The sequence below is a fragment of the Erythrolamprus reginae genome, chromosome 2 (genome assembly GCF_031021105.1).
Source record: "Erythrolamprus reginae isolate rEryReg1 chromosome 2, rEryReg1.hap1, whole genome shotgun sequence".
Classification (NCBI taxonomy): Eukaryota; Metazoa; Chordata; class Lepidosauria; order Squamata; family Dipsadidae; genus Erythrolamprus; species Erythrolamprus reginae.
The window spans coordinates 38,363,823-38,388,718 of NC_091951.1; the positions used below are offsets into that span (position 1 = coordinate 38,363,823).

Genomic DNA, 24,896 nt, shown 5'->3' on the forward strand with positions numbered 1-24,896 from the left:
GACAATCTAAGGTTAAAGTTTTTGGGATTTGGGGAAGATACCACAGAGTCAGGTAGTGCATTCCAGGCATTGATCACTCTATTACTTAAGTCTAAACATCTTAATGGGAAGTGAATCTATTGAATCCTCTGGACTCTGCTTGCTCCTGAGTCAACTCAACTTAAACAGTTTGGCTCTTCCCTTGCAAATTAGACTCAAGTTGAAAGAACTGAAGAGAAAGTTAGAAGAAATATACTTTAAAGTAGTCCTTGTGAGTTATTAAATACTATTTTCATTCAATTTATTGCATTGAGCAAGTTCCTGCAAGAAAATATTTATTGCTGTGGTGATTTTTTTGGAATGAGCTCTGATCTCTTGTTAATCTGACTCCTGATAGGTTTTCTATAACAGTTCCAAAACAAGTTAAATTTCAATTCAAATCTTCCCTGGGAATCTGGGTTATTAGCAAGTGACTTTGGGGTTTAGTAGAAGGTGGGCTGAATTCTCTACAGTGGCTCAAAATCCTGGTTTGAATCTCTCTCAAATCCCAATCCCGGGAGATATAAATCTCTCTCTCCCTTCCACCACCCTCCGTGGCTGAAGAATCGTATTCCTATATTTTCTCTTCTGTTCTTTCCTTGATATATTTTACTTTGAGTGTATCCGCTATAACCTTCATTGTGTATTAGTGCGTTTTTGGATGAAATAAATTATTATTATTATTATTATTATTATTATTATTATTATTATTATTATTATTTAGATTTGTATGCCGCCTCTCTCCGCAGACTTGGGGCAGCTCACAGCAATAATAAAAACAATATACAGTAACAAATTTAATATTTTAAAAATATCTAAGAACCCCTTATTTAAAAGCAAAACATACACACAAACATACCATGCATAAACTGTATAGGTCCGGGGGAGATGTCTCAATTCCCCCATGCCTGACGACAGAGGTGGGTTTTAAGAAGTTTACGAAAGGCAAGGATTGGGTGGCATAGAAGTTAAATGAATGAATGAATGAATGAATGAATAAAATAAATAATAAAATAAATAATAAATAAATAAAATAAATAAAATAAATAAAATAAATAAAATAAATAAAATAAATAAAATAAATAAAATAAATAAAATAAATAAAATAAATAAAATAAATAAAATAAATAAAATAAATAAAATAAATAAAATAAATAAAACAAATAAAACAAATAAAATGAAATAAATGAAATAAATAAAATAAATAAAATAAATAAAATAAATAAAATAAATAAAATAAATAAAATAAATAAAATAAATAAAATAATAAATAAATAAATTCTGCTGTCCAGATTTATGACCTCTTAATAGAAAAACATGCAAAAGAATATCCAGGTTCTGAATACACTGGATTAAATGCTTAACCTTGCTGAACATTGGATCCATTTATTTATTGGATTTGTATGCCGCCCCTGCTAGCAGTTTGTTTATTATTGGCACTAGGTCAGAGCTGGGCTGCTGGAGGTTAGTAGAGGTTCAGGAGAACCTCTAGCTAACACTGTGTGCAGTTCGAAGAACCCCTTAATCCCACTTCTGGCTGCCCCTGCTCTGGCAGCATGGGCGGGGCCAGCCAAAAACCAGCCAGCCGGCACGTGCATGGCCACTGGAGCTGAGCCAGAGCAACAGCTCATTTGCCCACAGTTATGGCTCCACGTGCCACCTGTGATTTGCATGCTATAGGTTCGCCATCACAGGTATACTTCTTGGGCAAAGGGTTGGACTAAAACAGTGTTTCCCAACCTTGGCAACTTGAAGATATTTGGACTTCAACTTCCAGAATTCCCCAGCCAGCGCTGGCTGGGGAATTCTGGGGGTTGAAGTCCAGATTTCTTCAAGTTGCCAAGGTTGGGAAACACTGGACTAAAAGACCTCCAAAGTCCCTTCCAACCCTATCACTCTATGTTCTATGTTTATTCAACAGGCAGAAATAGAGGCAGGGAAAGGCAGGGAGGGGTCTGTAATATGGTAAATGATTTAGCTTTACTAGATAAATGGTCAAAGCAATGGAAACTGCAGTTTAATGTTTCCAAATGTAAAATAATGCACTTGGGGAAAAGGAATCCTCAATCTGAGTATTGTATTGACAGTTCTGTGTTAGCAAATACTTCAAAAGAAAAGGATTTAGGGGTAATGATTTCTGACAGTCTCAAAATGGGTGAACAGTGCAGTCAGGCGGTAGGGAAAGCAAGTAGGATGCTTGGCTGCATAGCTAGAGGTATAACAAGCAGGAAGAGGGAGATTATGATCCTGCTATATAGAATGCTGGTGAGACCACATTTGGAATACTGTGTTCAGTTCTGGAGACCTCACCTACAAAAAGATATTGACAAAATTGAACGGGTCCAAAGACGGGCTACAAGAATGGTGGAAGGTCTTAAGCATAAAACGTATCAGGAAAGACTTAATGAACTCAATCTGTATAGTCTGGAGGACAGAAGGAAAAGGGGGGACATGATCGAAGTGTTTTTAATAGGAAAGTGAACACAAGAACAAGGGGACACAATCTGAAGTTAGTTGGGGGAAAGATCAAAAGCAACATGAGAAAATATTATTTTACTGAAAGAGTAGTAGATCCTTGGAACAAACTTCCAGCAGACGTGGTAGATAAATCCACAGTAACTGAATTTAAACATGCCTGGGATAAACATATATCCATCCTAAGATAAAATACAGAAAATAGTATAAGGGCAGACTAGATGGACCATGAGGTCTTTTTCTGCCGTCAGACTTCTATGTTTCTATATTTCTATGTTTCTATGTTTCTCTCTTTGAATCGGCCAGCATGGCTTCCGTACGAGAAGTGTCCAGTTTCACCGAAGACCTGCTGTGTCCCATTTGCCTCTCCCTCTTTCGGGAGCCCCACATGCTGGAGTGTGGCCACAGCTTCTGCGCTCCCTGCCTGGAGCCCTGCATCCCCAAAGGGCAAAGGCGTGGGCTCTGCCCCGAGTGCCGCCGCCCCTTCGCTTTGCGCCGCATGACAATCAACCGAGCTCTCTGCAACTTGGCGGAGAAGGCCCGGCTCCTGAAGCTGGATGAAGGGACTCAGCTGAGTGGCACCGGAGGCTGGTACTTCTGTGAGGAACATGAGGAGCCTCTCAAGCTCTTCTGCAGCCAAGATGAGGAGCCCGTTTGTGTCATCTGCCGGGACTTGCCTCAGCACCGGGGACACGACTTCCTGCCCATAAAAAATGCAGTTCAGAGCTATCAGGTGAGAACTGGACCTGGGAGGGGAAAGAAGATTTTTTCCGGTTGAACAAGACACTAATCTGTCTATATGTCATTCATCTATCTATCTATCTATCTATCTATCTATCTATCTATCTATCTATCTATCTATCCATCCATCCATCCATCCATCCATCCATCCATCCATCCATCTATCTATCTATTGGGGATTTGAGATATCTTTTCCCCAGGCTCTTTATATTTTATGTTTAGTATGTATGTGTTGTCTGGTTTTAACATGATAGGGTTTTATATATATATTTTAATATTAGATTTGTTTTACTATAATATTGTTTTTATCATTGTTATGAGCTGCCCCGAGTCTTCGGAGAGGGGCGGCATACAAATCTAATAAATAATAATAATAATAATAATAATAATAATAATAATAATAATAATCTATCTATCTATCTATCTATCTATCTATCTATCTATCTATCTATCTATCTATCTATCTATCTATCCATCCATCCATCCATCCATCCATCCATCCATCCATCCATCCATCCATCTATCTATCTATATCTACCCTATCCTATCTCTCTCTCTCCACCTACCTACCTACCTACCTACCTACCTACCTACCTACCTATCTATCTATTGAAATTTATTTGCCGCTTATCTTACTGTGGGGAGTTCCATTCACAGAGCTCCCAGGGGTTATCAAAACCCCTTTTATATCCTCTTTGCAAATTCAACCCTCTAATATGTTGTTCAATGTCTCTTTACTTAAATCACTTCCTTGCAGTTTCCACGTTTGCCAGCAGGTGGCACCCTTTGTTTAAATTTCAGTTACTATTTTACTAGTCTGTTGCCTTTTGCCTGAGGAGAAGGAAGGGAGGGAGGCAAACAATCCCATTCTGGTTGCTGTAGATAAGGGGAGTTGAGGAAAAAGTTAAATTGTGGGACTTGGCTTGAGAGTAATAAACTAGCTTAAGAGCATTATATGAGGAGCAGGACCACTGGGAAAGAAACTAAAAAGTATTTAAAAAAAACCTGCAGAAAACCACACACTTAAAAAAGTTGAAAGATATACATAAAAAGCAAAAGTCTAAACAAGATCTGTCAGCAAAAAGAAATACCTTAAATAAACGCTGGAGAACACCAAAAGTTAATAGATTGGTAACTAAATGTATCACAGTACAAAACACTCTTAACTATCATAATAAATTAAATGCTGATTTAAGACTGATTTGGGGACAGAGGTTTGATGGATTTTAAAAAATATATTATTTTCATTAGGTTTTTTATTTTTAAATATTTACATCTTGAAATCAGGTAGGTCGACATCCTTATATTTACATTTCTATTGATGTAAATACATTATATACATTGCTAAAAAAAGATAAAGGGAACACTTAAGAAACACAATATAACTCCAAGTAAATCAAACTTCTGTGAAATCAAACTGTCCACTTAGGAAGCAACACTGATTGACAATCCATTTCACATGCTGGTGTGCAGTTCAACTTTATACAGAACAAAGTACTCAATGAGAATATTTCATTCATTTAGATCTAGGATGTGTTATTTGAGTGTTCCTCTAGTTTTTTGAGAAGTATGTATACACAATCATTTTTGTATTCTTTCTATTATCCATCTTTTACTATTGTTTCGAATTTCTTTTTTGTGTCCATTTGTACCAATTAGTCCAAGTTGTGTAGTAATCTGAGTCTTTTTGATCTTTTAATTCCATTGTTAGTTTGTGCATTTCTGCAGATTCATATACTTTCTTTATAATCTCCTTCTCAGCGGGTATCTGCAAGTCTTTCCATTTTTGTGCATAGACAATTCTTGCAGCTGTAGTTATATGTAACATTAAATTTTTCATACTTTTAGGATATGGTTTTTAACAATGCCCAACAGAAAGAATTTTGGAGTAAATTCAGTAACATTCTCCGTAATTTCTTGCCACCACCTATGGAGTCTCCTTCAATATTTTTTGGCTTTGGGACACATCCACCATAAATATAAGAAGGTGCCCTGCTCTTTTTTACATTTCCAACAGGCCTGATTGCAATTTGGGTATATTTTTGCCAAAGTTTGATGGGTTATAAATGTTCTTGCGCAGAACCTGGCAACGCAAATACCATAGAAGGATTAGTGTCTGTAAGTAGCAGAAAGATATAAAATTGTCCTGGGATGAATCAAATGATGGTGTCCATTTTAAGTGGGATCTGAACTTTCTCTTCCTTTTTAGGACCAGCTGAAGGCATCTCTGGAGCCTCTTGAGGAAGGTCTCAGGCGGTTGAAAAGGAGCCAGTGTCACCAGCAGGAGAATATTATCGAATTAAAGGTGCAGCTGGGAAGTGGGGAGGGTTGGGACTTTCTGTTTAATGCTAAACTGAGTGCATCTTCCCTCTCTTCAAACCATCATTTACTATTTAATTTAATATCAGTGTTTCAGCCTTTGTCAGACTCCTGTAATTCAGTCTAAGGAAAAGAAAAGCTACCTGCTTGTTGGATTTGCGTTCAGATCAACAATGAATGAATGAATGAATGAATGAATGAATCAATGAATGAATGAATGAATGAATCAATCAATGAATCAATGAATCAATGAATCAATGAATCAATCAATCATTCAATGAATGAATGAATGAATGAATGAATGAATGAATGAATGAATGAATCAATCAGCCAGCCAGCCAGCCAGCCAGCCAGCCAGCCAGCCAGCCAGCGAGCCAGCCAGCCAGCCAGCCAATCAATCAATCAATCAATCAATTAATCGATCAATGAATGAATGAATGAATGAATGAATGAATGAATGAATGAATCAATCAATCAATCAATCAATCAATGTGGCGTTCAAGTCGCCAAAGTTGTCAGCCATCCATTTTCCAGGATATTTTGTTCCCTCTTTTCCTTGGATTCTCAGTTTAGTTTTAAACATTTAGAAACGTTGCGTGCTCTGTGCTACCACAAAAGACACACTTGCAATTAGAACTTTGTGTCCTGATAGAAAGGAATATTTGTAGCTCAGGTTTGAATGGTGGGTCCTTGGTGTTTTTCTGAGCTTGGTTGGTTTCTTGCAGACGTTTCGCTACTCAACTAGGTAATGTTATCCATTCTAGAGGGAGTGAGGTTTGCACTTCATTTTAGCATTGATGAGATTACCTAGTTTGGTAATGAAACTAGCATCAGAGAATCCACAGAACGTTGTATGTGTGTGTATGACAATCAAGTGAACTTTGTGTGTTTATATGTACAACTGTGTGTATACGTGTGTTCTCACCACATTATAAAAAAGGCAAAAGATTTAAATTGTTTGTGCTGCTTAGTAATAATAAATAGTAATATTTATAGTGGCATCAATTGATTATGAGTTACCTGACAGTGAAATGGCTGGCATATAAGTTTAATAAATGCATAAAATAAATGATATGCTATCAAGTAGCTTTCAACTCCTAACAAAACAGAGCTTTCTCCTGAAGATTTATCGCTAACATCTTCTCTTTCTTTCCATCTTTCCTAGTATTTAAGTTTCCTTCAGAAAGTTAGGTCTGTGCATCACATGCCCGAAGTTGGATGTTTTGAGTCATTAGTGCTTCAAATAAGAAATCAAATGAGTTGGTTTGCTTCACAGTCCATTTATTTATTTTTTCATGGCTGTCCAAGGTATTCCCAGGAGTCTCTACCCCAAAACCAACACCATTGTTGACAGGTGATCATTTCTGTTTGACCAAACCACAATTTCTTGCTGTGCCCCATCTATGTTTTTCCAGACCTGCTCCGAGTCCTTGTCTGATCATATCTCTGGAGAGTTTGTGAAGATGCACCAACTGCTGAACGACAGAGAGCTGGGTATAAAACAGGCCTTAGAAAACCAGAGAGAAAAGAACTTGGCTCAGATGGAAACCAAGTTAAAGGAACTGGACTGCAAGATGGCCTCGCGTTCAGAAACTCTGTGCCGTGTACAAGCCGGTCTTGAATGCAAAGACCACATACCTTTCCTCCAGGTAAGGAGGATCGTGGGGCTGTGGAGTTTTCTTGGGAGGGAGAAAAAAGCTGGATGCATAGATTGCACCCTAAACCATTGTCAGAAGAATAATTTGGGATTCCAGCTCGAGCCAGGACGGCACAAGAATAAATAAAAATGAAATTTAGACAGTTGCGAGGGAAGAAGAAATATTTATTCCTAAAAGCAAAACAATTTTGTTTTAAGGGCAGGCTGCAGTGAAACAGAATACAGAAGCAAACATTTATAGGAGGAGCTTATCTGGGATGTGGAAGTATTTACATGCTTGGGGGTGTGTGTGTTTATTTTATTTTATTATTTTATTTATTTATTTATTTATTTATTTGGTTAGTTAGTTAGTTAGTTAGTTAGTCCAATACACAATGAGGGTTTTAGTGGATATATATATATATATATATATATATATATATATATATATATATATATATATAAAGCTAAAAAAACATTTGACACACACACACACACATATATATATATATATATATATATATATATATATATATACATACATACATACATACATACATACACACACATACATACACACACATAGTAAAATACATGATGAAGGTTATAGAGGAGATACTCATAGTAAAATATATCTAAGAAACAATAGAAAAGAAGGTATAGTAATAGAACATATCAATGAAAGAATAGCAGAAGAGATATAGGAATAGAAGAAAGGAATAGGAGATATAGGAGAGCAATAGGACAGGGGACGGAAGGCACTCTAGTGCACTTATACTCGCCCCTTACTGACCTCTTAGGAATCTGGATAGGTCAACCATAGATAATCTAAGGGTAAATTGTTGGGAGTTTGGGGATGACACTATGGAGTCCGGTAATGAGTGTGATTGAGTATGTTTGTGAACATACAGTTCTGCTGGGAAACTTAATTTAATTATCTCTAGTTATGTTTGTAGACCTAATCCTTTGTTATGTGGATTAAGCCTGGGCAATTTATTTCAGGATTTGAGGCAGTTTACTAATTTAATTAACTTGGAGACACTGATTCTCAGACCATTGTGGATTATGTTAATATTTTTAAAGTAAGATAGAAACAGTATAAAAAATAAAACATATTTGAATATAAATCTTCTCACACCATAATTTGTTCAATTAGGGTTTGTCAGATTGACAAAATCTCTGTGATTTAAAAAAATATTTGTAAGCCACCTGGAATCACTGAGAGGAACCCGGACGGCCAAATTGATTTTCTTAAACAGATTAAAAAAGCAGGACTGATTTACTGTCACAATTACTAGATTTTATATTATTTGTTCATGTAAAGCAGAGATCGATCAGTCCAGGATATGCCCCTTCATCACCTTGGATTTTCAGTGGCATCTCAAGCACTCTGACTCTACAGTCCTCAATTTTTGTTTCTTATATATGTTGTGATTGTATTTCACTGGGGTGTTTTTTTCTGATAATAAACTAAGACGTGGTCTACTGAGAGCAGAATCTGTTGTGCACTCTTAAAATGCAGAATTCTTTGGTAGGAAAGTGGGTGATTGTTGTGGTTGGCTCTGGCCCAGCTCCTGCCCCAAGGAATGTGGAGGTGGATGCAGGGGAAACATCAACATGTCATAGGCCTGTTTTATTGCCGACAGAGTCAGGTAATGCAGTTTCCTCGGATGAAGAAGGAGGTGGGGGAGACTTGGAAGAGGGGGGCTTGGCACACAGCCCAGGAAGCCAATCTCCATTATCTTCGGTTGATTCGGATGAGGAAGTGTTAGACCTACACATGTGCAGAATTATGCAACAAAGAGACCAATTGAAGAAATATTACAGGAGATAAGAGAGGCCACCTGTTTTTGGGTGGCGCTCCAGCAATTAGAGCTGCTGATATAAATAGCAGTGTGCTGGCTTGGCCGTTGTGGAAGATTATCTGATCGTTGTTTCTTCAGGACCGTGACTTGCTGTTTCCAGACTTTGTTTGTTGATTTTTCACGACTTTGAAACCAAAGCAGAGCAAAGTGTGGGGGTCTCACTTCGTGGAAGAAGGAGCGCTGTGACGTTCCTAGCTAGCTAAATACTTAAGGACTGATTAAGGGGATTGTGCAGACTACCAGGTTGTTTTGGGACGAGTGCTCTTTGCAATACAAAAAGGGTGCTTTGTTTCTTTTGAATTTTTGTGATAAAGAACATTGTTTTTGAACTTTCAAGTGTGTGTGTGTCTGAAATTTGTACCTTTGAATTTTCGGGAGACTCATACGACAGAGCCCGGCAGAACAGTGATAATCAAGTATTCTGATCGTTATCTCACTTCCCAAGGTATGCCCATGTTACACCAACACTCCGCAGTCTGCATTGGTTGCCGATCAATTTCCGGTCACAATTCAAAGTGTTGGTTATGACCTATAAAGCCCTTCATGGCACCGGACCAGAATATCTCCGGGACCGCCTTCTGCCACACGAATCCCAGCGACCGGTTAGGTCCCACAGAGTTGGCCTTATCCGGGTCCCGTCGACTAAGCAATGTTGTTTGGCGGGACCCAGGAGAAGAGCCTTCTCTGTGGTGGCCCCGACCCTCTGGAACCAGCTCCCCCCAGATATCAGAGTTGCCCCCATCCTCCTTGCCTTTCGCAAGCTCCTTAAAACCCACCTGTGTCGTCAGGCATGGGGGAATTGAAATTTCCCTTCCCCCTAGGCTTATAGAATTTATACATGGTATGCTTGTATGTATGAGTGGTTCTTTAAATTGGGGGTTTTTAGATTGTTTTTTAATATTAGATTTGTTTACATTGTCTTTTTATATTGTTGTTAGCCGCCCCGAGTCTTCGGAGGGGGCGGCATACAAATCTAATAAATACAATACAATACAATACAATACAATACTTACCTTTCTTTCTTTCTTTCTTTCTTTCTTTCCTTCCTTCCTTCCTTCCTTCCTTCCCTTTTTCCCACAGGAGGCAAAAGAGTTGCTAGGGAGGTAAGTAGTGTTTCTCTTTTCTTATACATTAATTTACAGCTTATCAATTTCTTTGATAAGCAAGCTGCTTGTTAGAATAAAATAGAATGGACTTTTTTATTGGCCAAATGTTATTGGACACGCAAGGAATTTGTCTTGATGAACATGCTCTCAGTGTACATAAAAGGAAAAATGTTTCCGCCAGCCTTTCCCTCCCATCACTGTTGTTAATTGAATCCCTGCAGTCATTAAGCAAATCCAGCTTCCCCTATTGACTTTGCTTGCTTCCAGCCAGCTTGGAAAGTCACAAAACAGCCGTCATGTGATCCCCAAAGCAGCAACTATTATAAATGCAGGCTGCCTGTATCTTAATCATGACCAACTGCTGTAAATATGAGGATCGTATTTATTACTGATAGATCGAGCTGTGGTGGCGCAGTGGTTAGAAAGCGATATTGTAGGCTATTTCTGCTGCCTGACGGCTGCCTGCAATTTGGCAGTTCAAATCTCACCAAGCTCAAGGTTGACTCAGCCTTCCATCCTTCCCAGGTAGGTAAAATGAGGACCCAGATTGTTAGAGGGCAATATGCTAATTCTATAAACCGCTTAGAGAAGGCCTTAAAGCACAGTGAAGCACTATATAAGTTTGAGTGCTATTGCTATTGGGGCAGGTTATATATAATTTATATATATTTAGATAAATATATATTTGTTTTTGTAGACATATATATATATATATATATATATATATATATATATATATATATATATATATATATATGTATGATGGTCTTGACATATTCAGGTTTCTTCCCATGTAGGATTCAGATATTTCTGGCGACGTTTCGACGAGATCCCACTCGTCATCTTCAGGCTGGTGCTTCTGTCCTTGTTCTAGGGCGAACACAGCGAGACCTGAGCTGCCTTCCCTCTATAAATACTGGTGGGTGGGTGTGGTTTGATGGCTCAGCAGACTAATCAGCATACCTCAGTTACATCAACGACCCCAGGTGTTACCCCACTGACTCACCAGGAAGTTTCAACACAGCATGCAGCTGCTGAGCCATCAAACCACACCCAGCCACCAGTATTTATAGAAGGAAGGCAGCTCAGGTCTCACTGTGTTCACCCTAGAACAAGGACAGAAGCACCAGCCTGAAGATGATGAGTGGGACCTCGTCGAAACGTCGCCAGAAATATCTGAATCCTACATATATATATATATTTATTTATTTATATTTACATACATACATACATAGTTACATACATATATGCATATATCTAAAATGGCTGATCCTTGGGATGCTCTTCTCCTACAGGCTGCGTAAGGAACAAGGAGCTCCAGACGAACCTGAATTAGATGCTGAGCTGGTAGAAGATGGGCTGGGGCCCAGCAGTGAAGACACAGATGAGTGTGAGAATGAGATTGATGAAGATATTAATGAGGAAGAAGAGGAGGAAGAAGAAGAGGAGGAGGAGGAAGAAGAAGAAGAGGAAGAAGAAGAAGAAGAGGAGGAAGAAGAAGAGACAGCAGAGGAAGAAGAGGAGAAGGAAGAGGAGGAAGATGGAGTGGTGGCTGTAGACTTGAACCTGGGCGAGTTTAAAGGACCTCTGCAATTCTACGCCTGGAAGGAACTCCTAGGTGCAGTACATCCAGGTGAGTTAAGGTTTTTAGACCAAATGTACAGGTTGTCCTCAACTTATGATCACAGTTGAATCTCAAATTTATGTTGTTAAGTCAGTAATTTGCCCCATTTTGCCACTCTTCTTGCCACATTTGTTAAGCGAATCATTTCAGTTGTTAAATTAGTGACACGGTTGTTAAGTGAATCTGTTTTCCTCGTTGAATTTGCTTGTCAGAAGAATTTGCTTGACTCCTGGACACAGACCATCATAAATGTGAGTCAGTTTACACACGCACTCCTGACAATTCAAATAATGTATATCTAAAGTTTCGCATTCGTACCATTACTATAGGCTGAGAAAAAAAAATGTGGTGCATTCTTTTGTGTTATGCCGGGCTTCACATTACGAGCCCCAATTAAGTCCGAAGTGTAAATTCAAACACACACACTGTTGTAAAGTAAACAAAGAGTCGGTTTATCAACAGAAAAATTGTACACACGAACTTTACTCAGCCGAAGTGCTTTCCCACAAACCACAAGCCTGAAATGCTGTGAAAAGCAAAAACAAAAGCTGAGCAGATAAAGGCAGCTGTGAAGATGTCACAGCCACCTCCCTTCAAGAGTCCTCAAGCTGTACTTAACTGTGAATTATTGCAAAAGTCTTGGTAAATCCTGAAGCAGTTCAAAAGCAAACAGCACTCATCTCTCACCAAAAGATTAATCTCCCACATCGAGAGACAGTGACGCTGGCAATTTATCAGCAGCCCCATTAGCATAATTGCCCCAGCCACAGGTGTTCTCTCTTATCTTCTATAATACTTGCGCAGTTGTTCCCTTCTCATCATAAACCTGCACCTGCGAGCATCTATGAATCCCTCTTCCTCTGAATTTAATGATGATTCACTAATGGGGTCATTAGCTAATGGGCTGCCTGTAACTATCTCATCATCCGATCCTGCTTCACTCCCAGAGTCTTCCCGTGACACAGAATCTTCACTGTCCGAAGCTGTTGGCATTAAATCCGGCCTCTGATAATGTGAGGATTCTCCCAAACCAACCCCCACAGTCATCGGAGCAGGAGCTGGCCCAGAGCCAACCACAACACTTTTGTGTCTAACTTTTTTCTGTACCAGATTATAGAAACATAGAAGACTGACGGCAGAAAAAGACCTCATGGTCCATCTAGTCTGCCCTTATACTATTTGTGTATTTTATCTTAGGATGGATCTATGTTTATCCCAGGCATGTTTAAATTCAGTTATTGTGGATTTACCAACCATGTCTGCTGGAAGTTTGTTCCAAGGATCTACTACTCTTTCAGTAAAATAATATTTTCTCATGTTCCTTTGGATCTTTCCCCCAACTAACTTCAGATTGTGCCCCCTTGTTCTTGTGTTCACTTTCCTATTAAAAACACTTCCCTCCTGAACCTTATTTAACCCTTTAACATATTTAAATGTTTCGATCATGTTCCCTCTTTTCCTTCTGTCCTCCAGACTATACAGATTGAGTTCATTAAGTCTTTCCTGATACGTTTTATGCTTAAGGCCTTCCACCATTTTTGTAGCCCGTCTTTCGACCCGTTCAATTTTGTCAATATCTTTTTGTAGGTGAGGTCTCCAGAACTGAACACAGTATTCCAAATGTGGTCTCACCAGCGCTCTATACAGCGAGATCACAATCTCCCTCTTCCTGCTTGTTATACCTCTAGCTATGCAGCCAAGCATCCTACTTGCTTTTCCTACCGCCCGACCACACTGCTCACCCATTTTGAGACTGTCAGAAATCACTACCCCTAAATCCTTCTCTTCTGACGTTTTTGCTAACACAGAACTGTCAATGCAATACTCAGATTGAGGATTCCTTTTCCCCAAGTGCATTATTTTACATTTGGAAACATTAAACTGCAGTTTCAATTACTTTGACCATTTATCTAGTAAAGCTAAATCATTTACCATATTACAGACCCCTCCAGGAATATCAACCCTATTGCACACTTTAGAGTCATTTAGCCTGCTGCATAAGTTTGCTCACGTTCATTTCTAAATTCTTTCCATCTTTCCTCTCCAGTCCCTGCAAGCATCACTTTGGACTGCAACTCAGCTCATCCCAGCTTGGTCCTCGTGGAAGAAGCCACCGGAGTCAAGTTCAGCCCTGGCCGACGGTTCTGGCGACGAAAGCTGGAGCGCTTCACCTCCACCCCGTGTGTGGTGGGACGGAAGGGCATTACCACTGGCCGCTTCTACTGGGAGATCCAAGTTGGGGACAGCCCCGGTTGGATCGTGGGGACGGCCAAAAAGTCTGTGAAGCGCAAGAAGCAGCTGAACTTTTTCCCCAAGGAAGGAGTGTGGGCTATTGAGCTGAAGGCGGGAGAGTACCAAGCTCTGAGTGAGCCCCGTACGCCCCTCTCAGTCTGTGGGAGGATGGAAAAGGTTGGGGTCTACCTGGACTTTGAAGGGGGGCAGCTCTCTTTTTACAACAGCAGCAGCATGACCCACCTCTACACCTTCCAAGCGTGCTTCCGTGAAGAGCTGCTCCCCTTTCTCAGCACCCAGAGCAGCCAACCCCTCTCAGTCTGGGACCTGGAGCTTTAAGATCTTAGCTCAGGGAGAAGCATTACAAAGAACAGCCTGTTGAAAGTTGGAAACATCGAAGTGCGTCGGGATTGGCTGTTTCAAGAGAAAGTCCATTCTGTGCCCTCTTTCCAAGTTGATTGCTCGAAAATTCGAAACTGGTCTGACCTGATTAGTGTGGACCATTTATTTATTTATTATTTATTAATTGGATTTCTATGCCGCCCTTCTCTGAAGTCTCAGGGCGGCTTATAATTAAATTAAAATTATCTGCACTTCAACAAGAACAGGTTTTTTTCCGAACGCCATCACTCTACTAAACAAATAACTTCCTCAACACTGTCAGACTTTCTACTAAATCTGCACTTCTATTCTACTAGTTTTTCTCATCATTCCTATCACCCATTTCCTCCCATGTTGACTGTATGACTGTAACTTGTTCCTTATATCCTAAGATTTTTATTAATATTGCTTCTTCATTGCTTATTTGACCCCTATGACAATCATTAAGTGTTGTACCACATGATTCTTGACAAATGTATATTTTATTTTATGTACGCTGAGAGCATATGCATCAAGACAAATTCCTTGTGTGCCCAATCACACTTGGCCAATAAAAATCTATCTATCTATCTATCTATCTATCTATCTATCTATCTATCTATCTATCTATCTATCTATCTATCTATCTATCTATCTATCTACCATCTATCTATCTATCTATCTATCTATCTATCTATCTATCTATCTATCTATCTATCTATCTATCACTACTAATATTTTCTCATCATTCCTATCACCCATTTCCTCCAACTTAGGACTGTATGACTTGTTGCTTGTATCCTTAAGATTTTATTAATATTGATTGTTTCCTCATTGCTTCTTTGAGCCCTATGACAATTGTTAAGTGTTGTACCGCATGATGTATCTTTTCTTTTATGTACACTGAGAGCATATGCACCAAAGACAAATTCCTTGTGCATGCAGTCACATTTGGCCAATAAAGAATTCTATTCTATTCTATTTATTATTTATTAATTTGATTTCTATGCCGCCCCTCTCCGAAGACTCGGTGAGGCTTACAACATATATAAAAAAACAATGGGTTACAATAAGATTAAATCCAATTAATTTAAAATTACATATCTATCTAAAATCTCTAATTATATTAACATCAATCACACCCACTCGTACAGCAACCATTCAATCATTTGTTGGCCAGAGGCTAATCCGTCCAAACCGACGATGGTTGTTCTAGGCCAGCGGTGTCAAACTCAAGGCCCAGGTGCCTCTGCCAGTGAAAACAGAGCTCAGGAGGGCTGCGTGTGGTGGCCCTTTTAGCTGATAGAAGACTGCAGGAAGCCATCCATCACACCTGAAAATGGAGCAAAATGGAGAGACCACGTGGGGGCCCCAAGCTCCATTTTCACTGGCAGAGTGCAAAAAATACTAGCAAAAGTGGAACCCTCCACCCCCACCCCCATGTGCCTCTGACAAGCGTGATGTGGAGCTGGCCATACCCATCACTACCACACCCAACTAGCCTTTCCCCCTGAAGTCAAACAGAACCCTGACGTGGCACTCAGTGAAATCAAGTTTGACACCCCTCTTATAGGCACAGAGAGTGCTCTAAGTGTGGCTGTCAACTTGACCTTGTATTTACCACGTGTTTAATTTCCTTGATCCGTTGACCCTAGTGAGGATAGAGGTCACCTCTGCCCACCTGCAATGAAAGATTTTAACCTGCTATCAATGCATCCCATTCTAGGCAAATACAGTGAAGACAAGCCCTACTTCCTGCCCTTGGTTGGGAAGGCCTTAGTAGAGGTGTTCAAATACCAGGTAATGTCCTTATCTGCAACAAGTGATGGTTTTCCTCATCACCCTATGATGCTACAGGGCAGTGATAGCGAATCTTTTTTGGTTCATGTGCCAAAAGGGTGTGTGAGTGTGTGCTAGCATGCCCACACCCATTCTCTTTGCGCCATGACCCAGATGGTTTGAGAGGTCCATAATTTAATAAACTAATTGCTGTTCAATATTCTACCAAAATTTCAGTGTCCCAATTGCCCAGAAACACCCCAAAACACCAGTTTTGATCAAATTTACACATCCTCAAAATCCCCATCCTCTCACTGTTTTCAACAGACCCTCAACTTAGATTTAGATTTTATGTTTAAATTTCTTATATTTTCTATTTTGTAATTGATTTTATCTTATAAGATGCCCTGGGTCTGCTGCAAAAAGGGCGGCCTAGAAACCCAATTAAGTAAGTAAGTAAGTAAGTAAGTAAGTAAGTAAGTAAGTAAGTAAGTAGGTAAGTAAGTAGGTAAGTAGGTAGGTAGGTAGGTAGGTAAGTAAGTAAGTAAGTAAGTAGGTAAGTAGGTAAGTAGGTAGGTAGGTAGGTAGCTAGGTAGGTAGGTAGCTAGGTAGGTAAGTATGTAAGTATGTAAGTATGTAAGTATGTAAGTAAGTAAGTAAGTAAGTAGGTAGGTAGGTAGGTAAGTATGTATGTATGTAAGTAAGTAAGTAAGTAAGTAAGTAGGTAAGTAGGTAGGTAGGTAGGTAGGTAGGTAAGTATGTAAGTAAGTAAGTAGGTAGGTAGGTAGGTAGGTAAGTATGTAAGTAAGTAAGCAAGTAAGTAAGTAAGTAGGTAGGTAGGTAGGTAGGTAGGTAAGTATGTAAGTAAGTAGGTAGGTAGGTAGGTAGGTAAGTATGTAAGTAAGTAAGTAAGTAAGTAAGTAAGTAAGTAGGTAAGTAGGTAAGTAGGTAAGTAGGTAGGTAGGTAGGTAGGTAAGTATGTAAGTAAGTAAGTAGGTAAGTAGGTAAGTAGGTAGGTAGGTAGGTAGGTAAGTATGTAAGTAAGTAAGTAAGTAGGTAGGTAGGTAGGTGGGTAGGTAGGTAGGTAGGTAAGTATGTAAGTAAGTAAGTAAATCTTTAATCTGGATTCCCTCCTGGGCAGCAATGGGTTCCTACGGGTAGGGTCAGGTATGCAGAACCAGTTGAAAAATTTTGATTCCCACCCCCTCTTCTGGCCTCTGGGTATGTTTTTCCTATCGCAGTAAATAAGGTTGAAAGTGTATAATTTTAGAAGAGCTTTGCGTGCATGTGTTTGTGTGTATGCAAATGCATACACTTTATCTAGTAGATAATGTATATTTTTGCATGCCTGTGTGTAATATGTATGGCATATATGCATAGAATTAAATAGTATATTTTGGATGTTCAGTAATAGTAAATAGATAAGGAAATTGTATCTCTTGGAGGCGAGGAAAGGCCAGGCACCTTAACCCTAAACCAAACCCTTGACGTGAATGACGTCAAGTTGGCCAACTTTAGGCCAGTCACCTGACCCACCTCCTGGTCACATGATCATCAAACCACTCTCACCTGGTCACATGGCTGGCAAGCCACACCCACAAAATAAGTCACGCCAACACTGTGGTAGTAAAGTTTTTTCCAGCCTTTCACTGATCCTGCCTATCTCCTCCTCATGGTTGGTTATTACCTATAAAGCCCTTGATGGCATCGGACCAGAATATCTCCAGGACCGTCTTCTGCCGCATGAATCCCAGCGACCAGTTAGGTCCCACAGAGTTGGCCTTCTCCGGGTCCCGTAGACTAAACAATGTCGTTTGGCAGGACCCAGGGGAAGAGCCTTCTCTGTGGTGGCCCTGACCGTATGGAACCAACTCCCCCCAGCTATCAGAGTTGCCCCCACCCTCCTTGCCTTTCGTAAGCTCCTTAAAACCCACCTCTGTCGTCAGGCATGGGGGAATTGAGATATTCCCTTCCCCCTAGGCTTATAAAATTTATGCATGGTATGTCTGTATGTATGATTGGTTTCTTAAATTGGGGTTTTTTACATTACTTTTAATATTAGATTTGTTCATATTGTCTTTTTATTGCTGTTAGCTGCCCCGAGTCTATGGAGAAGGGCGGCATACAAATCAAATCAAATCAAATCAAATCAAATCAAATCAAATCAAATCAAATCAAATCAAATCAAATCAAATCAAATCAAATCAAATCAAATCAAATCGATTCTAAGACTGTTTGGGCCTCCGTTACCACAAACCCAATCTGGAGTGACACCGGTAGTCTGGCATCAAATGCCCAAACAACCAACATCAAACAAGCAGTCGCTCGCCAGTCTTGAAATCAGCTCGGTTTAGAACTCTTTATTAATTACAACCTCTGAAACAAATGAAGCAAAAACCAGATTTTGAGCAAGACGAGAGATATTTACAGGCCATAGATGGAGAGCAAATGAGCGCCAGGTCACTTTGGCGTGTCACCTCTTTAGTGTGCGGGAAAGAAAGGAAGGCGGAGTTTAGGTCACAGGCGGGCAGTCGTATCCAAGGGCCGGATGACATGCTGGATCAGTTGGTTAGCGGTCTGCTCTTCTTCAGAGGCCCCCATGTGACTGCGGGCTTTGATCAGCCAGTCCCACAGCATTCCCAGCCCCACCAGGAACATGATGCCAGGGATCAGCAAGAAGATCCGATAAATGAATATTGGCCCTGGTATTGGAAAAAGGAGGAGAGGTCTGCTCAGTCATAATTTGCAACAAGACAGGTTTCTGAGTAACTTAGCGAGATGCAAAATTCTTCTATAAAACTGAATAATCTGCCCACTTCCCACTACAGAACAATCTCTTTGAGGGGAAATTAAGTTAAGGTGTTCTGCCCGCATGTCTCAACTGCCCCTAATTGCAGGGTAATTAGTCCAGGAAGACACACACCACACGATAAAAGGAAAACCCAAAAGTTTCTATAAACAGAAAAACAGAAACAGCTCCCTTTTTAAATGTCAAAGGGATTTTCTGGTACACACAAGGCACAGGTTAAATGCAGTCCAATTTTACTGGGGACCTTGATTGATATTTGATTTGATTTGATTTGATTTATATGTCGCCCTTCTCCGAGGACTCGGGGCGGCTTACAATATACAAAAGAAAACAAGGAAATAAAAAGGCTAAATCCAATTAATTAAAAACTAGATAAATTAAGCTAAAAACCCCAATTTTGTTAAAGAATCAATCATAGCCATTCAAACAACAATAGATCTATACTAGCCTCCCTTCCTTTTCATTATTAGCAAAAATATGTTACATCTATATATAGTTGTTGGATATAAAAACATAGAAACATGGAAACATAGAAGTCTGACGGCAGAAAAAGACCTCCTGGTCCATCTAGTCTGCCCTTATACTATTTTCTGTATTTTATCTTAGGATGGATATATGTTTATCCCAGGCATTTTTAAATTCAGTTACTGTGGATTTATCTACCACGTCTGCTGGAAGTTTGTTCCAAGGATCTACTACTCTTTCAGTAAAATAGTATTTTCTCATGTTGCTTTTGAGCTTTCCCCCAACTAACTTCAGATTGTGTCCCCTTGTTCTTGTGTTCACTTTCCTATTAAAAACACTTCCCTCCTGGACTTTATTTAACCCTTTAAGATATTTAAATGTTTCGATCATGTCCCCCCTTTTCCTTCTGTCCTCCAGACTATACAGATTGAGTTCATTAAGTCTTTCCTGATACGTTTTATGCTTAAGACCTTCCACCATTCTTGTAGCCCGTCTTTGGACCCGTTCAATTTTGTCAATATCTTTTTGTAGGTGAGGTCTCCAGAACTGAACACAGTACTCCAAATGTGGTCTCACCAGCGCTCTATGTAAGGGGATCACAATCTCCCTCTTCCTGCTTGTTATACCTCTAGCTATGCAGCCAAGCATCCTACTTGCTTTTCCTACTGCCCGACCACACTGCTCACCCATTTTGAGGCTGTCAGAAATCACTACCCCTAAATCCTTCTCTTCTGAAGTTTTTGCTTCAGAAGAGATCTATACTAGCCTCCCTTCCTTTTCATTATTAGCAAAAATATGTTACATCTATATATAGTTGCTGGCTATAAAAAAGTTTATCAGCCTTGGAATATGACTCCTAGTGGGGCCGAGAAGCAATTCTTCTCAGTCCTTGCTAAAGGAACAGATCTGAAGCATTTCACAAGCATCCAACTTTATCTCTACAGCACCCTGATTAAAAAGAAACGTCATCGCTTTTTCTATCCTTGGTGGAGCAGTGGTTAGAGCTTCGGTGGCGCAGTGGTTAGAGTGCAGTACTGCAAGCTACTTCTGCCTATCACCGGCTGCCAGCAGTTTGGCAGATCGAATCTCAGTAGGTTCAAGATTGACTCAGCCTTCCATCCTTCCAAGGTCGGTAAAATGAGGACCCAGATAGTTGGGGGCAATATGCTGTAAACCGCTTAGAGAGGGTTGCATAAAGCACTGTGAAGTGGTATATCAAACTAAATGCTATTGCTATCCATTGCTATCTTCCTTCCCCAGGGTGACTCTTACCGACATAGGTCATCAAGATCCTTCCCTGGCAGGTCCGGTTTATCCCAGAGAGGACCTGATACTCCCCTTCCAGCTCCTTCTTCATACGCACGACGATAAGGCCCATCTGGTGGAGAACGAGGTACTCCTTCAGGCCCAAGTTGAAGTAGTAACAGCGCCCTCTGTTGGCAAGCAAGACCCACTCACATTGGGATGAGGTGAGGTTCACTCGGCACAGGACTGCATAAGTGCTAGAGTGAGGAACAGGGATGAAGGCTTTGGAGTCCTGAGGAATGTACTGGTGGATGATGGGACACACACTTGATTCTAGGTGAGAAGAAATGAGACAGGCATCTATAGTTAGGGATTGGTTCATTAGATTAGATTTATTGGATTTATATGCCGCCCCTCTCCGCAGACTCGGGGCAGCTCACAACAATGGCAAAAACAGTACATAGTAACAAATCTAATATTTAGCAATCTAAATTACAGTTTTAAGTTAAAAAGTCCATAAAAGCAACCCCAATATATATATAAAAAACAAGCACACAGTCAATCATAGACCAAAACTACATGGGCAAGGGGGAGATGTTTCAATTCCCCCATACCTATGGCAGAGGTGGGTTTTAAGGAGTTTATGAAAGGCAAGGAGGGTGGGGGCAATCCTAATCTCTGGGGGGAGCTGGTTCCAGAGGGTTGGAGCCACCACAGAGAAGGCTCTTCCCCTGGGTCCCGCCAGACGACATTGTTTAGTCGACGGGACCCAGAGAATGCTAACTCTGTGGGACCTAACCGGTCGCTGGGATTCGTGTGGCAGAAGGCGGTCCCGGAGTTAGGCTGCCTTTCCTCCTAAATAGTTTATACAGGTTAACTACGATCGTACTCTCATTGTAATGGCCTTTAAGTGGGAGGAATGGTGCATTCATAGGGTAACAATTTTTGAACCAAGGTATCTCAAATGGGCTAATTTATACGAGGGTCAATCTGAAAGCCATGCACCACATTGTTTTTTCTCAGCCTACAGTAATGGTATGAATGTGAATCTTTAGATATACATTATTTGAATTGTCAGAAGTGCGTGTGTAAATTTTGCATTTCTTCAGACAGATAGCTGTTCTGTCGGGCTCTCTAGTAGACTCCTCCCGAAAATTCACAGGTACAAATTTCAGACACACACACGTTTGAAAATTCAAAACAATGTTCTTTATAATGAAAATTCACTTAAACTAAGCCTTCTTTTTATATAGCAAAGAGCACTCGTCTCCAAACAAACTGGTAATTGGTACAAGTCCCTTATCAGTTCTGAGATACTTAGCTTGCAGCTGTGAGGCAATTCACAGTCCTTCTTCTTTCACAAAGTGAAACACACTTTGCTCTGGTTTAGTTTCAAAGTGGGGAAAAATCAGCACAAAAAAGGTCAAAGTCAGCAAAGCAGGCACGAAACACAACGATCAGATAATCCTCCACAATGGCCAAACCCACAGGCTGCTATTTATAGCAGCCTCACTAATTACCACAGCCCCACCCAACCACAGGTGGCCTCATTTTTTTTGATAATAATCTCTCAGTTGTTGCTGCCTATGCATTGCTTTCTGTATGCATGGCTGTATCATTAACTCTTGTTCCGAATCCAAGGAGGAGAGAGATAATTGATCTCCTTCTGAGCTGTCTGCCACACTCTCCTCCTCCCTGTCACTCATATCTTCTTGGTCAGAGGAGCCTTCATCAGCAGATTCCACCGGGGGCAAAACAAGCCTGCAGCATGTGGATGTCTCCCCCACATCCACAGTCCTTGGGGCAGGAGCTGGGCCAGAGCTAACCAGAACAGATAGCGTAGCTGCAACAGTGCTTCAAAATGGCGTCTGTAAGTGATGTACATTACAAGCAGCGTGTCGTCATTGAATTTCTCACTGCGGAGAAAGAAACTGTTGGGAACATTCACAAACGTTTGTGTACAGTTTATGGAGAATCTGCAGTCGACAGAAGTACGGTTAGTCACAGAAGACATTTTGTGGATGACGAAGAGGTGATTCGCACAGTGCAGAAATGGCTTTGTGACCAGAACAAGGAGTGGTACCGGCAGGGCATACACTCCCTTGTGTCTCGCTGGAGGAAGGCCATAGAACGGGATGGAGATTACATGGAAAAATAGGGAGTGTAGAAGAAACATCATTTGTTCTTGAGTGTAAGTTTCATTGTGTTCAATAAAGAATTGTGGAAGAAAAAAAATGTCGTGCATTACTTTTTGGGCGACCTTAGTAGAATAGGCCCCAAAATCTGGGAACTCATGACTGCTGAGCAGGGGTGGATTGCTATTACCACCGCTACTGATGTGATGCATGTGCAGCTTCAGTTGCCTTGCATGCACACATGCACTATGTGCGTGCATCCCCAGCATGTTTTTGCTTCTACGCAGGCGTGGGAAGCAAAAATGTACCAAACTCTCACAAAGGGATGAGTGCACATGAGATTTTCCAAAAGAAGAGCTATTACGAAGCCAGGCATTTGGCTCCAAGGTATTCTGCCATGGGGAGAGATGAGAATTAGATTCCCATTCAGCCAATTTATTTATATTGATTTGTTTCTAGGATATCTATGGTCACCTATCTCCTATGATGATTCTAGGCAGCTCACAACAATCCATAAAGCATTGTTACATGCAAAATAATCCCTTTTACCCTAAGGGCCACTTCAATTATCTTTGGAGTCACTCCCCATCCTAGTTCAACACTTGGGGGAAAGTCCAGGCTTTCGCAGGCCTATTGAAGACTAAAAGAGTAGGGATCCTTTGGATCTCAAAGTGGGAGGCCATTTTTGAATCAAGGTCGGTCTCCAAGAAGGCTTGGCTCCAAGATCCCATCAAGTATAGCAACATTTAAGGGAGGGGATTTGCAGCACACCCATCCTAGGTAACCTGAAAGTGTTGGAAGATATTGTGAGTGGTGATAGATTTTTGAGGACCAGGAGAAGGAGTAGTACTGGCATCGTGGGCCAGTATTCATGCCTTCTGAGTCTGAGAGTGAGGGACTAAGGAACTAGGAGGGGCCGTAGCATCCCCAGTAATGGTAGTGTCTGAAACAAAGGATAGGGACCTTGAGGAGCCTCTCTTAGAAACGAGGGTGAGAAGAATGAGAGCCAGGCATGAATATCTCTAGGCATTGATTAGATCTATGGGACGTTTAGCCATACCTTGTCACATATATAGGACAGGCTGATGGGAGAAGAGGTATGGCAAGCAATGTTCATCATGAAGATAGTGCTCCAAGAGACTGATTCTGATTCCATGGATTTTGAATCCTGCTTTGATAAAAGCTGGTTAAGCCCTGAACATGAGTGAAGTGAAAAAATTCCAGAGAGCCCCCACCCTCTGACCATTGAAAGTTATGTGTGGTTATGATTGTGTAGTATCGATTGTTTTTTAAGGTAATGCGTTTTAGTTACTGTTTTTAATTATTAGATTTGTATCTGTATTGTTCCGTTGTTGTGAGCCGCCCTGAGTCTTCGGAGAGGGGCGGCATACAAGTCTAATAAATTATTATTATTATTATTATTATTATTATTATTATTATTATTATCGTCATCATCATCATTATCATCATCATCATCATCATCATCATCATCTCTAGTTGGCTTGCATCCCGGACTGTTATTTTATTTATTATTTTTTATTTATTTACTCTTTGTCCAATATACAATACATATGGAAGAGAATAGACATTAAGTAATATATATGAAGATAGAAAGTAAAAAAGAAGAGAAGTGGATGGGAGGGAGAGAATATATATGATATAAGAGATAAGGAGAGAATATATATTTTATATATATATATATATATATATATATTTTCGTAAATTTTCACGGGTATATGTATGTAGATTGTTCTGAGTTTGGGTTTTGCCCTGTGTAATATTTTGCATGTCTATGCGACGTTTCGGTGAAATCACATTCACCATCATCAGGCTGAAGTTCCAAGCTTGGAACTTCAGCCTGATGATGGTGAATGTGATTTCACCGAAACGTTGCATAGACATGCAAAATATTACACAGGGCAAAACCTGAACTCAGAACAATCTACATATATATACATACATACATACATACATACATACATACATACATACATACATATGGAGAGAATATGTATGATATTTAAGATAAGGGAAGACAATTGGACAGAGGACGATAGGCACATCAGTGCACTTATATACGCCCCTTA

The 24,896-nt window shown here is 40.2% G+C and overlaps 1 protein-coding gene across 1 annotated transcript; it reads left to right on the forward strand.

The window, feature by feature from the left end:
* Window positions 1–2,800: 2,800 nt before the first annotated feature.
* Window positions 2,801–14,355, forward strand: LOC139158363 (zinc-binding protein A33-like). The gene is made up of 6 exons (XM_070735667.1): window positions 2,801–3,226; window positions 5,444–5,539; window positions 6,969–7,202; window positions 10,135–10,157; window positions 11,456–11,793; window positions 13,832–14,355. The coding sequence occupies exons 1-6, from the start codon at window positions 2,801–2,803 to the stop codon at window positions 14,353–14,355; spliced, it is 1,641 nt and encodes a 546-aa protein (XP_070591768.1).
* Window positions 14,356–24,896: the final 10,541 nt, after the last annotated feature.

What these genes read in the sequence shown, in the direction of transcription:
- LOC139158363 (XM_070735667.1), top strand. Translation starts at nt 2,801, where the DNA reads ATGGCTTCCGTACGAGAAGTGTCCAGTTTCACCGAAGACCTGCTGTGT. An exon ending in AGAATATTATCGAATTAAAG is followed by an intron (nt 5,540 to 6,968) that starts GTGCAGCTGGGA and finishes ATGTTTTTCCAG; the next exon opens with ACCTGCTCCGAGTCCTTGTC. An exon ending in CCTAGGTGCAGTACATCCAG is followed by an intron (nt 11,794 to 13,831) that starts GTGAGTTAAGGT and finishes TTTCCTCTCCAG; the next exon opens with TCCCTGCAAGCATCACTTTG.